At 37.9% G+C, this 16,162-nt stretch overlaps 1 protein-coding gene across 1 annotated transcript; it reads right to left on the bottom strand.

Annotated features, from left to right (window-relative positions):
* Positions 1–908: 908 nt before the first annotated feature.
* On the bottom strand, positions 909–15,883 carry ERp60 (disulfide-isomerase A3). Its single transcript, XM_045748407.2, has 10 exons — positions 15,650–15,883; positions 10,854–10,941; positions 10,428–10,548; positions 10,204–10,338; positions 7,268–7,475; positions 6,798–6,930; positions 5,477–5,637; positions 3,938–4,166; positions 1,539–1,667; positions 909–1,407 (listed from the first exon to the last, which is right to left on the bottom strand). Exons 1-10 carry the CDS (start codon positions 15,784–15,786, stop codon positions 1,303–1,305), a joined length of 1,446 nt encoding a protein of 481 aa, XP_045604363.2. The 5' UTR covers positions 15,787–15,883; the 3' UTR covers positions 909–1,302.
* Positions 15,884–16,162: the final 279 nt, after the last annotated feature.

Here is a 16,162-nt window from a genome sequence, read left to right as displayed (position 1 = left end):
AGCACAACTATGAGAGTACAAGGATAGTCCTATGACCCAAATATGATTATTATATCATGGGTTTGGTTGCATGTAGGCACACCAGAAAAAAAAAACTGCCCGAGAACTGCAAGAGCCCCCATACTTCAGGCTAACACCCATGAAGGGTAACGAAAATGTGAATGGAAGTTCAAAGGACATACACCAGATTTAACTAGTTGAACTTGGGTATGAAATGGGGGTAGATTACAAATAATGGAAATTAAAAGCAGATTAAATACAATATATGGAATTGGCCCGAGGCAGAAGTAGAAGAGGAAACTAAGAATAAAGTGTAGGCAAATATGAACGTACAGTATTTGTAATATTGGCATATTAATATGACAATCTGAATATGATATTCTTGGTTTGCATTTGCAAAGAGGTTAAACTGGTATATTCGAAGTGGAAAATAAAGAGGAAGGAAAGCACTAGTGTGTTTATTGGTAGCAAAAACCTTCAAAATCTGTTTGCTGCAGTCCTTTTAGGCTATAGAACAATCAAACTCTCACAAACCTTTCCTTCCTGTTTATTAAATGTCTTCTATGAATTGTCCATGGTATTAGCATCAAGCTACCTACACAAGTTATAATTTTGGATTTGGATGCCGAGCATACTGTACTTCATTGGTTTCTATCTTTTGGCCAGGCTAAGGACTTCAACCCCAGATCTGCCCTCGGCATCAGCTAAGTATTCTAGCACCCCTTTCCCATGAGCATTGCCTTGTAGAAATGGGATAATGCTATATCCAAATATCACTTGCAAGTGTGCAGAATTGAAGTTTTATGCTATGTGATTTACCTAGTACAATTAATGCTTACTTCACGGTCATTTATGCAGATACCAACACTGCAATCTGAAGCCAACCAACAGGAAAACAAAAAGAAGGCTTACTATAAAATTTATTAAGTAAACTGAATGCATTATATCAAACTTGTGCACCCATGTTTAGGGCAAGAGAAGGAATGATTTTAGGAAGAATTTAATGCCATCAGTTTCAGTGCATAGCATTCAAACTAGAGCAATAGTTTAACATTCGTCACAAACTCACTTTCACATCTTTCAATTTCTCATCGCATACAAGCACCATATCTTCACTTGTTTGTCTAGTTCATAAATACTGGGTATTTAGATGAAAAAAAAAAAAGCACTAATACTTTTTTAAACAAAAGATCGTAGTTGATTTTCCTACATAATTTAATTATGTACTTTTACACTTAACTCGCACCAATTAACGTTTCTGAAGCCCTAAAGCCTCTGCAGGTAAACGGGGTTCTATGGATCTCACAGTTCCGTTTTCTTTGCATTTCCTTTACGGTCCCAACCTTTGAGTTCATTTGTAGCTTCTCTTGCTATGTATTTGATGAACTCGTCCAGCTCCCGGCCACCCTGGAATATAGAAGCATTAAATTTATAATTAAAAGTTTCAAAATACAAAGTAATTTTACCAAAAGTAGCACATTAACAAAATGGTCTACAAGCACATTTAAACCATCAACCTCTCAAACTTCAAAACTTACATTGAATACGACAGGTTCTCCACCTTTCGGTTTCCAGTACAATGTAGGGAACCCTCTCACATTAAATGAAGATGGTACATCATTTGCTGTGGCATCCATTTTAACGATGTCTACGTCTTCATTTTTCATCTGAAATTATATCATTCATTTTATCAATTTGTAGTATTGGGGAAGACTATATAATTTGCTTCCAAAATATTCATGATGCCATGCTCTGGAAATAAGTGGGGTTTTTAAATAAGTTTTAATACATCAAAGAATTTAATGGAACATTTATAAATTATAAAAAATAATAAAGTATAAAATAAATAGTAAGCCAGTATGATTCGACCACTTCAGTGTTACAATAAAAATTTAAACTGATGATGGGCAAGTGGGATAACATTTGAAAAGAATGGAGAGGTCACACACCAGTTTCATGAAATAGCCATGGGATAATCTCTTACACAATATGCAGGCAAGCTAACAAGTTCTTGTTTTCTATTAGGTGACACGAGAAAGCCACCAAGACATAACTAGCTAGTTCATGATCAATTCATCTTAAACATTAACAAGAAGTACATTCACAAAAATCACTGGAATTTGATTTAATGATGGGACATTCGTGGAGCTTGCTTGAATCATCTTATATCAACAACCATTCTGGGCAATGCATAAATTATGGTACCCTGCAAAACTGTGGTTGCTTGGTCTAATTAGAACAAAAGTTTAATACCCATTACTATGGGACTCTTGGGGGGGGGGGTCACAAGTCAGTCATAATAGCACCGAGGGGTCAAGAACTGCAAGTACCTGGCTCATGAACACTTATCAGAGCAAAGACATGCAGTTACACTGGAAAATACCTGCTATGGAAAGGTGGACATATTTTGCACCTAGGGTAAACATCTAATCATGGTCTTTAGAATGTAAGTGTACGGGCAGTCATTTAAATGACAAAATATTACTAATATGAAGTAATAATGGCTGCCAAAAACAACAATTAGGACATTAAACTGTCGTATTCAGTACAATTAGCAGAGATGCACTGTACTGCAAATAGATAAAGCAATTCCAACACGAATTCTACCAATGTAAAACTTTAGAAATCTAATGCAATCAAGTGGAGATGGTCACAAGTCTAGAGGTGCACACAAGACCTTGTAACAGACTACTAATAGATGGATCATCAGATTTAGCAAATTAACTTCCTACTAGGATGACTAGAAAACACCTGTTCATACAGTTGATATAATGCTAGTTCAACACGATCAGGGTTGCAATAATGGCGGCATCATAATCCGATAGAAGAAAGGAAACCTGCAGCTTCTGAAACATTCTTCTATTTACCCCACAGGTTGCATTTTAAAATTTCTTTACATGAAAGGGCTTTGATTCAGGTTTAATTTTGAGTGCACCAAAGCTAAACTAATATCAAACATATCCAAAAGTCCTACCATCACATGTCATACAACATTTGTTAAAACTAGACTTTTAACTTTGATTGGGTGCCCAGGTCAATATAATATTTCACGCTATCAGAAATTTGCAGTCGGTACTCTAATGTGGGATAGGCGAGAACATCTGTACCCCATCAGGCTCATCTGAAGTGGATTTGCATCAAGTTACAAAGAAGTTCAGAGATCAGTAATATAAAGTATATATGCATCATTCTGCTGGAAGTCTAGTATGAAATATATATGAAAATCCTTCCACTAACTTTAAGTAGGAGCATAGATTATTTGAAATCTATTAAAAGATGGGCATGGTTGATCCACTAATACAAACAAGTCACAATAACATGGCTGAAGATGTGACCAAACCACACGTTATTACTACAAATTTAGTGTCAATGTTTTCCAATGAACTCTAATAGAAGATGTGGGGAAAGAGTGGGAGGGGAGAGATTGAGCGAGTCTCAAAAATTTTTTTTTTTTTTTTTTTGTAAGTTTTCGAACTAATTGTTGCAAATAGCTCAGGAACCAAAAACTGAAGATTTAGCAATCAGATGACATTTTAGCATCATTGGAACAAAAGGTAATAGTAAATCAATAAATATACATAAATAACCAGCAAGGCTTCTTTCACCTTTAAAACCCCATAATTATTGTTACTAATTCAATAATTCTTCTGAATTACTAGTTAATGTAAATACTAGAGCTGTTATATTCAAGAAAATTCAGAAGTGTTATTAGTTGCTTAAACTTCAAGAATGATTTCATGCATTTTATTAAAGGGCAACAGACTTAGATTATCTTCAATTTGGGAATATGACCTCAAATGTTTGCTACCCATGGCCTACACCCTGCCATGTAATTAAAGTGTGGGGGAAAGATAAGGTAACCTTAGATTACTGGCTTTTAAGTTGCACATTAACTGGAAAGACTATCGATAGGCAACACTTAACATCTGAAACCTACCGCTTCTCCAAGTTCATCGTATGTGGGTGCCAGCTTCTTACAATGTCCACACCAAGGTGCATAGAACTCTATAAGCACATCTTTGTCAGAATTTGTTACTACTTCATCAAAGTTCTTGCCAACTGCAATAGTGACTGGGCCATCTTGTACAGGGACAGCCTCTGACTTCAGATAAGGTTCCAGTTCATCAGACTTCAGTTTGTTGAGGAATGCTTCAAAAGTGTCCATCCTGTCAAAAGAATTTAATCTATGTAAATAGTTGCAACAATTTAATCAAACCCTAGTTACTTTGGCACAGAACTGCATCTTTTGTAGTTTATACTTTAGTGTCATTTTGGACAGCATGTACACATTCTTGCATGTAATCCTGTAGTGTATATCGCTTTTTTTTCATTAAAATGTGAAGATGCCAACTAACAATGCTATACACACGTGTATCAGACTGTACAAGCCGCCCACAATTTGCAATATTAAAGAGGTAAGCCCTTATATAAAGTTTTGAATAGTACTTTCAAATCTTCCCTATCCAGGTTGAGATTGTATGAATGTAGGTTAGCTATGGAAGTGTAAGTACACTAAGAGAATTGCATTCTCAGCAATACTGGATTCCACCTACATTGTTTCGTGAACAGTTCTATCTATCTAGGTATCGGTGCACATACCAAACATTCTAGATGTGGTACAATGAAGCTGGAAGTCAGAATTTAATATCAAGTAAATTAGACAATTTGCTAAACATAAGTTTGATTTGCATAGCTTTTGCAAGAATGGAACCAGTTACCCTATGCCTGTATATAGGGTATTTTATACAAGAGTGGAGAGATGCATTCTTAGCACTAAAACAATCTTTAAATCTCACTTCTGCATATGCAGCATGATGACCAAGGAACACTAAATTTTACCCAAACAACTTTGAGGTACAAATTCTCAGTACCCAACTTCATTATTAACATGCATACTTCTTCCAAATTGTCCATCACTGCATTTACTATTTCCTGTATTCTGTCTTGAGGAAAGCTAAACTCTCCTGAAGAACCTTAAATTCTAATTTCAGTTCATCCTCATTAATCCAATTCCCACCATACAAATCTGCTTTTGCTTATGAATCGCTTTCCCATCAAAACATAGTAGGGGGTATGGCTAGACAATCAAGTTGATGGATCACTACATTGCTGAAGCAACACTAAGTGTTGGCAGATTTTGATTCCATAAAGATTTGTACAATTTTTAAAATAGGATTTTACAGTGGGGGAGGGGGGGGGGGGGGAAGGAGAGATTAACTCATTTCCCAAATGCATATCCTATATATATATGGCACAGACTATCCAATACCAAACTAATGTTGCTTGGTATATATATTTAATATACTGTATTAGTAAATGCTGTGCATAGTAGTGGGGAATATATATCTACCTGGTACTATACATGTAAATTTTAGGCTTAACTCTACACCAATTTGCACATTAAGTAAAGTTGCCAGGTAAAGATTCTTTAATAATCATTAAAATTACATAATACATAGTGGGTGACAATACTTACGAGAACTCTTCTTTCATAACAAACTTTTGAGACTTCGCATTTCTAGCACAAATTACAGGCTTGTCTCCAGGAACAAAGTCAAGGCCAAACTCATTAAGTTCATGCTGAAAGTCATCCTTATTTGCCACAGCAAAGTTAAATTCCTTGAAGTTCTGTGCAACCTGCAAGTGAAAAATTATACAATCATAGTTGATAGTGTCAAGAATCTCCTTGGGAAAGGAGATTGAGCCTATTCCTTCATCACCTGTTCAAGTTCTCAGGAGCCATGTCTAGACTGGAGCCTCTACCACCCTACCACCTCCAGTACCCGTCATACCAGCACATCTGGCATCTGGAAGTCACCCCACTCACTGGTCAACACACACATTGCTCGTTTGTGTCTGCCGGCTTCCAATTGTCTGCACACCAGCGCCATCTACACAGCCTCACCCATGTATATATAAGAACCACAAGCCATTACACATCATAATACTCTCAGTGCTCCAATGCTGCTACATCTGCTTCATGCTCCCCTAGATGGTGGTGGTGGTAGATTTACGCAGCCTATGTACATAGTATTCCAGCACCATTTATTTTAATCTTAACGTAACGTTCACTTTTCTTATTATATTTTTGAACTTATTAGGCCAAGTCATTGAAAAGTTTTTTAAATTGTCATTTTTTGTTATATTAAAATACTTTTTCATTCATTTTTTTTTTCATTCATTTCATTCAGTTTTTCATTCATTGTACTTTATCCTGCAGTTACCAAACCATAAGGAGATCCATAGCAGTTTTTACTTTTGTTGCTACTTTTTTTTTATTTAATGTGTTTGGCATTCCAGCTGCCCGAATAGCCACTGCTCTATTAGTGATTTTTCTGTCAACAGTCAAGTTCATCTCCAGAATACACGCTATACAACACATTCCCAATTTCTTTTCTACATCAATCCAATCTGCAGCCTTGCTTGACCAAGACACTTATTAGGGTTACAAGTCAAATGCCTGACTTCACACACTATCACAAAACCCTTATTAAAGTTAAACATTTTTTAATTATTGTATTTTAATACTTAAAGTATTCATAGACCTTACTGAGCTGTACACTTATGGTACCCTTACTTTTCATAGAGGTCTATATGCTATTTCAACCTCCTACCATGGGTTACTAGCAAAATATTTTATTGTCCACATTTCAAACCTGATCAATTTCTGTATTACAAGAACTCTATTCCAGCAGAAATCCAATGAAGCCTATCTCATTGGGGTTTACCCTGATTATTACTAATTGGCCTCTAGTTCAAATGACATTTTATACCGACAAATTTTTACAGCTCCTCACCTTCAGAATGCGGTTACGCCAGTAATTGGTTCCCTTCACATTCTTCACATAATCTACGTTGAAATATGCAACCACAAGTGGATTAACAAAGTCTGTGGCAGTATCTTGAGTGCGGTGACCCACCAGACCATGGCTGCAAATTGAAATTACCCACTTGTTAAATACAGATCCTAGTAATACTAATTTAGTAATGGTAAATACACAAACCTAGTAAATAGTCTAGTGACTCTAGATAAAGATAATCTTTGCTAAATACAATGTCTCCAAGTATTGAAAATTATAAGCATTGGATAAATAAGCACTTACTAGCTTTTGAACTTTCCTTAAATTTAAGTAGAATTCCTAAATTAAAAAGTGAAGATGCCCAAGAAGCACTTAACTTCAATTTCTCTCTCCCAGCAACTACTATTATTCCTGGCTGCTCTCAAATACAACAGTTTACAAACAAAATTTATAAAGTAATTACTTACAAGTGTTCTTTCACAAAAGCTTCAATTGCAGATTTGTCAATAGACCCTTCATAAACAACAGAGGCAGGCTCAAACTTGTTTTCCATATGTTTTGGTCTGAAGAGCACCACCACATTATTGTGCCCATACTTCTCATTTACCTCTGCCTTTACTGAGTGTGCAAAACGAACAGTTTCCCGTAGTTTATCTGCAGCCTTGAGGAATGCCTCTGCAATGAGAAATTTAAGTTGTATGACAAATTTCCAATTTTGAAGTCGATTAACCCTTCTGCTACTTCAATAATCAAGACTATGCTCTGATTTGCTTCAATTGTCCTGGGACAAGTTTTGTCATCCTGCAAAATTGTAATGTCCTCGTCTGGTTCTACAGGAATGTCATTTATCACTAGATACCCCTGGTGATAATTTGCTTCACAAAAAAAAATATCCTTACCCCCCTTACGAACATTTACTCTGCCCACACTGAAGGCCACCGACGCTATGAAAAATTGCAAGATCTTTTAAGGTCCTCCAAGACCTTGGTAATTATGAGAATATGGCAAGTAATTAACTTCAATATTAGACATCAGAATATGAAAAGCGGCTTTAACAGCAAGGGAACAAAACCAAAGTCGTGACAGTGTTGCCAATGCAGCATATACTATAATCAGATTTCCTGAAAATGTAGTGCTAGTGAACTTTTTACTAGTGATGGGATGGAAAGGAAGGGGGTGGGGGTGAACATTGTGAGTGTGGGTGTGTTCATGGTGCAAGGTAGCATTAGTTTTATTGGTAATTGTAGAAATATCTAATTGAAGCTCATTTTCTTACACAAGCTACTAGACAAGTTTTGTGATTTGCACTGATCACAGTGCAAGCTATATCAAGAGAGATTCATAAGTCATAGGAGAATTTTAATGCCAAAAGAAACACTAGGTTGAAGTCAGATTGAGCAAGTGAGGGCGTGTAATGTAGCAGCAGGGAAGATGTGACTAATCTATTTTCAATCAAAAGAAGAGATTTTAATTTAATTTCATGTAATGAGCTACAAAGCAAGCCTGACTTGTGTTGATCAGTCCACTAGTGCTATACCATTCACCATTTCTTTGCCCAATTATTAATTTGTCAAAGCCTCTTCCAAGTCTTACACTATTGTGAAAGTACCATTACGGTGGGAAGTGTACACACTAGTGTCCAAGGACCACAAGGTCTTGCTTTTACTCCTGAGAAGCGGGGGACATGGGTCATATGCTCAAGAGCATCTTCTGGATTAAAAATATGTCCCTAGTTCACTGGTACAGTGGCTAATACCAATAACTTGCACAAGTGTCAACTGGGCATCTATACCAGGCATTATGGGCCGGTGACAGCACATTTAGGCAGGAAGGTAAAAATGGCTACACGGAAAAGATGTAAAAAGAGAGTCGCTCCATTATAAGGAAGTGACTAGGTTTTTATATTTTTCTGTGTAACCACTTAAACCACATTTAGACACCTTGTTAACTAAGCACTCACTAGCCTACAGTATCTGGTGTATGTGCCCATTTATGACAACTTTTCTCAGACTCTGCTGCTAGTTGAAGCATATTGCACATTGAAATCTGATTGGTAAAAATGTATTTAGTCATGCAGTGGGGTTTTGCTGGGCATTCATACAAGCAGTAGTACAGTGCTAATGACAAACACCCCCCCCCCCCACCCATTTTTTTTTTAAAGGAAGACAAATTTTGCTGCATCTTGGCACTAAGCCTGTTAAGTGTCTTAGTGATTTTCACCAATTATGGTGTCAGCAGCGATATGCTTAGTGGTGGGTGCAGGTACGAGAAATTTTCACCCATTTAATGTAAATACAATACTGTTCACTGAAATTAAAATTCCCAATTTTATTCACAATTTCAAACAATAATTGAATGGAATAAAAGTGACAGTACAAGAACTACTTTGCTAGGCCTTTGGAGCTCTTCCCCCCCCCCTCAGACAGCTTTGCAATTACAAGCAATCCATGCAGTCAACTAGCTGCATCTAATCCTATCTTGCTAGTCAAGACAATTATACTGTAACACTACTTAGACTTAACCAGCTAGTCTTTACACCACATTCCAGGGATTTAAGCTAATCAGCCACCTAAGCCATTTTTCACAATTTCCTCTAACTTTTTTTCTCCCTTTAAAAGTGCAATTGAACAAATAGTTGCTACCTATTAACATTTGTCCTGACATCTGGGCCTTCAGATTGGCTTTGATTCAGCAGCCGATACATCTGGCAGTGGGGAAAACTTCACTCCATGCAGTGTACACACACACACACACACACACACACACATTCACCAGGAACACTTTAAAACTTACCATATTACATACTGCTACAGTATAAAATATGGAAAAGTATCTGCATATCAGAACTTTCAAATAAACCCAACTAGACAATTATAAAAATAAAATCAAAGTTGTATTTCAGACTAATGCATAATTTCCTGGGAGAAGTGTTCCACATTTTTATTTACAATATTCTTGAACATTTATGGTCTTTTGTCTAATTTGACTAATTTCACATACTGAATAAACTATTTTTAACAATCATAAATCTTCATAGAATAAAGGCCATTTCTTTGAACTAAAATTGTTTGAATAATTATAATTTTGGCAACACTATGGTGACAAATATTTGAAAACTTAATAGTTATGCTTGTCTAAACTTAAGTTAATTGCAAGGCATTTTAGTTGCTTTGCAGAATGGCACTCTTATCCAGATTAATTTGAGATACTATACAATATTGCAAAGTAACTAAAGACTTGTCAAACCCATCACAATACAGTACATTAGTACTGTTAAATTCCTACATTGTAACATCATTAATTTATGCACAAGAATAATTTAAAGAATTCTCCCTCAGTGTTTCAAGATCAGCCACCACACTTATTCTTGGCAACAAACTTTAGTATCCCGAGTTTAACTTGCCTTTTAGTTTGGAATCTTCTCCGAAGTACACTACACTAACATCAGGGGCAGCAAGGAAGGCCTCTGCTACTTCAATGGAAGTCAGTTCTTTGGATGCCGGGCCAACTTGTGATCTCATGTACTTGACGATGCCATCTGTAGAGACATGAATCATTAACATTGTAAAACTTAAAATGGTTTAGTTAAAAAGATGCTATATTGCAGTAGAAATCAAGTCAACTTACTAGCTTCTCTAGGTCCATTGTAGTCTGTCGAAAGATCTCCACCCTTGAAAATCTTTAAGGTTGGATATCCTGAAACTCCATATTTGCCACATGTATCTTTTCCATCTTCGGTACAGTCAACCTAAAAGAAATAGTTTAAGACTAAATGTTATTTATCCTGGTACACAAGGCATGCACTATAAAATTACAAAATTAAAAAGTATTGCATATTCCTTTCAATGTAAACCCCATGTAAATTTACTCAATATTTACAGTTTATACCAGATACAAGGCAAAGTATTTCTGCAATAAATAAACAAAGTAAAATTGGGTGTAATAACATAATATAAACAAATAATTGTAATTCCAAAATATACAACTAATCAGTAAGGATCACTAAACTTTTGCAACTTTAGCTATGAACTGAAAACTAACTTCCTGTCTCACCTTTGCTAATATCACAGGGGGATCATTCAACTTTAGGGACGATGCTGCCTTCTCAAACTCTGGCTTCAACCTCTTGCAATGTCCACACCTGTGATTTAAATCAATTCAGTTCAAAGCAATTTAACAATGGTGTACAAGATACTGTTTTAAATTAATTTATTCATACCTACAAGATGTGGGGCTCTGGTAGACCAAGCAGATGCATACTGTTTCGTACTGTTATGAAGTTTCATTGCTCAATTGCATTTGCAATACAATGCAATAGGTTATCAACAGTAAAATATCAAAGTATTGTACTGTCTTGTAAATGGCAGGAGTATTTAAGGCAATGTTAAGCATTTCAGGTTATTTACCTACATGTCAGAAGCAAACTTTTAAACTAACCCAAATGTATGTGGGAAAAATCCAGGTCTTATGTATTAGATTCTGCAACTTTCCTCCGCTATCAGAAGCTCGTACCCGGCTCAAGACTGGCAGCATAAGCTAGTCATGGAAGTTTTGGTATCTGGACCATTTAAGTATAATACACAGTATTTGTTAAACTCTTACTGTTGAGCGTGCTATAATGTTAAAACATCCCTCTAATGTCACTAAAAAAAGTAATTGACAAGCTGCCAAAATTCAATTAAATTTATTATGCACCCCATACCCATCCCATAGGCAGTGGTCGAAAGGGTTACAGAGGCACAATCTTTTCAGGAACTGAACCACAATTTCGTTTAGCTAAGCAGGTATCTCTTGAAGCTAGTTACACAATTGCTAATGTTACATACACATGTACATACATGGCAGGATACATATACACCCATGTACACAAAACCAGTGTACATAAATCTTTTTATATCAATGATTCAACAAGCGGCTCAACATCCTCTATACAATGCACTTTACAACTATGGTGAGTCACAGTTACTAGTCTTGCTCCACACCCACCCAACTGGGCAGCAGCTTTATAGTGATGTGCAAGTTGCACCTACAATAAACAAATTTTGGATACTTCGTTAAGATTCCCGGCAGTACATCATTATGAAGGAAGTACTATACTGTACTTATACTTTTCTTGGACTACTGATGGTGTTATCTTTGAATTCTACGATTTTTTCACAGTCCATTATATAATTATGTAAAGTATGCAGACAGTTTTGCCGACAGTTTACATTTAGTCAAATCAACATCAGCAGATTTTGCAGACTCCGAGGTACTTGTAGCAGAGCCAAAGCCTAGCAGCAATGACATTTAGAAGTCATTGCTGCTGAAGCAATGAAGCCGAGTCAATGACATTTAGAAGTCGGCTCATCTTATTGGATGACCCATAGACGTGCAGTCATTCCTGCATAACAATGATAGATGGAGTAAATGGTGTGAATTTCACTTCTCGAGTCTACAAGATTTTGATGATGATCCTGCAATATTACTGCCCTTGAGCTGCTTAATGACAGTCCAAGATGGTAATCAATTCCCTCTAAGAGCAAATGTTTTGGCTAACTCATCAGTTCTATCATGTATTCGGAGACCAATTGGGAAGAAATGCACAGAAGAAACTGGCTCCATTATTGATTATTTCATATCTATATAGCTTCAGACAAGCATGTCAGTTATGCCTTGGGGAGCCGAGTCAATGATAAAGGAGTCACAATTAGTGTCAACTTTGGATTCATATATGCATTCGAATGCAAAGATTATGGCAACCAATCAAGTTTGAGGAGTGGAGGCCCAGTTATTTATATATGCACTCCACACTCCTAGAAGAAGGATCCATCTCATGGGGCAGGCAAGTGTCTTTTGGTAGAGGTGATGAATATTACACATTCTGAGCAGTGGCAGTTTTGGTAATCCATTTGGAGGAATGCTGACCAAGAAAGAAGGCTTGGAGGGCTTCAGTGCAGGGGTTAGGGGTGGGTTGGCCTAAGCATCTTGCTACCAATTAAAGCACTGGCAGTGGGATGTACAGTCCTTTGAGGGATGTATAATAATGATGTCGAAGATTGCTTGTTTAAATTTATAGTGCATGCATACGCAGGAGAAGGCTGGGAGAGTAACAAATTGATGGAGTTATCTTGGGAGAACAATATGTCTTAGAATGGCCAGAAATGCCACACAACGGCCAAAGGGACATCTCACTACTGCACTGAGAAACTAAAGCTATATTTTCCAGTACCTATTTCAGAGGCTTGCAGAGGTTTGGAGAGGATGATTGCCATAATGGAGCATCTGGCACCAGCAAGAATTAAGCAAGATGGAAATGTCATACCATCTGAAGAGATTTTAACTACTCTAAGGGGTTGCTAAAGACAATTGAATGAACGTGTCAACCTTAACCCCCTGCACTGTACGCCTGTTTTTTGCAAAAACTCCATAATGCAATTGTTAAGGACATTTTTGTTTTTATAAATGGTCAGGTAAGGTTAATGTCAAATGCTTCCAAACATTTTTCATTTCAAAACATTGATGAAAACGTTAAAATATAGCCTAATTAAAAAATACAGAACTCAAAACGGCATTCGTTGTTTGGCATAGTGCAGTGATTATGGATATATAACCTTGGGTCATTGTTAATTATCATCACGGCTGTCAGATCTCTGTCCCCCTAGTCACAACATGTGTGTGGGAGAATAACTGCCAGTGCTGGCATTTAATTGGACATTTGAGACCAGAACCAGTCTTGTTACCAATGCAGGACAAAGCCACTAAGTGGGCAGCTGCCTTCTTAAGAGGAGCCACACTGAGTCTAGGTGGGGTTAACCTCTGCACTGCACACCTGTTACATGTGATACTCCTTGTTGCACAGACAATTTGTTTAACATTGTTAAAATGCATTCCATCACAGAAGGGAGCACATGCTCAAAGTATCAGTTTTTGAAAGATGTCAAACATGACACTTTGCATCCCTCCCCAAACAACTTTCCTACATTCATTTCCACATGTATAATCCCTATTATAAATTTATCTGTTTACAATCCATCAATTGATTCCATAAAACCATTTCTTAGCATAAATTAGTGCACTGTACACCTGCATTGCATGCAACCCAGCATTTTGGAATTAACAGTCCCCCCCCCCCCTTCTTTTAACCTATTACTTTCCTGACCACAACTAAATCCTCCCAATCCTTTAAGCCTCCCACTTCAAGCTTACCACTATCCCATTTACTTTGATTTGAATTTACCCAACACTGAACATGCCTAAAATTTTCCAATTATCTTTTGCATGTTAAAAATGCACAACTCGTCCATTGTCAAGGTAAACACCACACCTAAGCAGGTGGTTCTGGCAGGTAACAAGCCAAACAGTATCCTAGACAAACTAAGGTTAGCATTTTCTTGCTGGACAAAATCCAGCAATGTTGTTAATTTAATCAGACCAAGATACTTTTCAAATACTAAAATTTACACAATATAAAAGGACAAAAAAAAACAAGGTACCTTTAAATACTGATGGCCTATGTTCATGGTGGGCAATATGCCTACCCTTCAGTTCAAATACAGAAATGAACTACCCGAGTAAGTCTCGGCATTCCACACAGCACTGACAAAACTCCCAATAGACATGTTCTAGCAGCAGCAGCAGCAGCAGCAACCTTGCTGACCAATTTGTTACAATACTGTACTGCACATTATATAGAATGCATTATCAATTTTGTTTAATTTTGCCCCAAGCAGCAAGTTTATTAGGCAACACCACTCATCCTGTGAGTGGACATACCACCATAGCAGCATGTATAACACTCCCAAGAAGAAAACCCGCTGGGTTGTTCATCCGGTCACTTGTACCCAGACACAGCTGGGATTTGCCTAACTGTCAAGTTTACAGCTTATTGCAGTGAACATGCATTACTGTGTTTTAGAAAAATACATTGAACACTTACATAATACAGTAAGCACAGCTGATTAAAAATTTACAATAGGATATACTATTTTCTCGAAACACCTGCAGATGCCAGGCTAAACAACTTCAATACACTATTGAACACTTAAATTATGTAAAATTAAAAAAGCAATTAATAAGGTTTCTAATCAAATTAACCCTTGTTAGGTGGATACCTGCCTAATGGGGTTCTGGGAGTTCTACTCCCACTCCAAGCCCGGCCCGAGGCCAGGCTTGACTTTTGAGAGCTTGGTCCACCAGGCTGTTGCTTGGAGCGGCCCGCAGGCCCACATACCCACCACAGCCCGGTTGGTCCGGCACTCCTTGAAGATTATCTAGTTTCCTCTTGATGTCCGCGAGTTGTTCCGGCAATATTTCTGATGCTCGCTGGGAGGATGTTGAACAACCGTGGACCTCTGATGTTTTTACAGTGTTCTCTGTGCCTATAGCACCTCTGCTCTTCACTGGTTCACTTCTGCATTTTCTTATTAGGACACAGAAGGTTATTCCGAGTTATGATCCCTGCCATATACGGGTTTAATTTTAAGAATTCCCAGAACCCCATCCACGTAGAAAATACCAATTTTCTTCTTGTACCTTTGTATTCTGAGCTTGCATGTCCAGGTTAGTGTGTGGAGACACAACCAGGCACCCCCCCCCCTCTGGGGTCTTCTCACCCCCACGCTACTCCACAGATGTAACTACTTAACACTGTATCCCCATCACCATACAATGTGCATCAATATATATCCAATTTAATCCCGGTGTTTAAGTTGGACAATCCTCTCTATGAAATCTATAGGAGGTTACTGTGGCGGTGAGGACACAATGATGCCCGCTAACCACCCAACTAGCCCCCCAACACCACCAATCACCACCCACAGTAAACATTAACCACCGGGGTGGTGGGGGGCTGTGCCCCAGACACTCACCACGGGGCGTAGAACATCACCAGCACGGTGTCGTAACTCCCAACTTTGCTGTCGAAGTCAGCATCACCGAACTGCATGACATCGTCGGCGAGGGTGACGGCCAGGAGGGCCAGAAGTACCAGGAGCCTCGCAGCCATGTTGTCTGTCCTCTCACCGTCTTCACTACACAACTCTTCCCGTCTACTGTTTACCGGCCGGCCCAACCTGCCAGCCCCGTCAACCCTCCCAACTACTCTTTTAATTCTCCATTAATATGCCCACTATGGACCCGCCTCGTAGCTTCTACCCGTCTTATAGGGTCAATATTAACTCGTCAGAGTCTCTCGTGTGTGTTGTAAAGCATATATTCTTATGTTTCAGTCAGGAAATATTTAAAGTTGCATAAAGTCTTCATTTGATGTGCGAGTGCGTCTCTGTGGTGGCCGGTAACTATTGGCTGCGGCCCGGCTACTACACCCAATCACACCCTTACACTTAGTCTACCACCCTCGCCCGCTACTTTTAAAATGACTA

The sequence above is a fragment of the Procambarus clarkii genome, chromosome 5, assembly GCF_040958095.1.
Source record: "Procambarus clarkii isolate CNS0578487 chromosome 5, FALCON_Pclarkii_2.0, whole genome shotgun sequence".
Classification (NCBI taxonomy): Eukaryota; Metazoa; Arthropoda; class Malacostraca; order Decapoda; family Cambaridae; genus Procambarus; species Procambarus clarkii.
The sequence above is the reverse complement of the archived record's forward strand: the minus strand, read 5'-3'. Positions and strand labels throughout refer to the sequence as shown.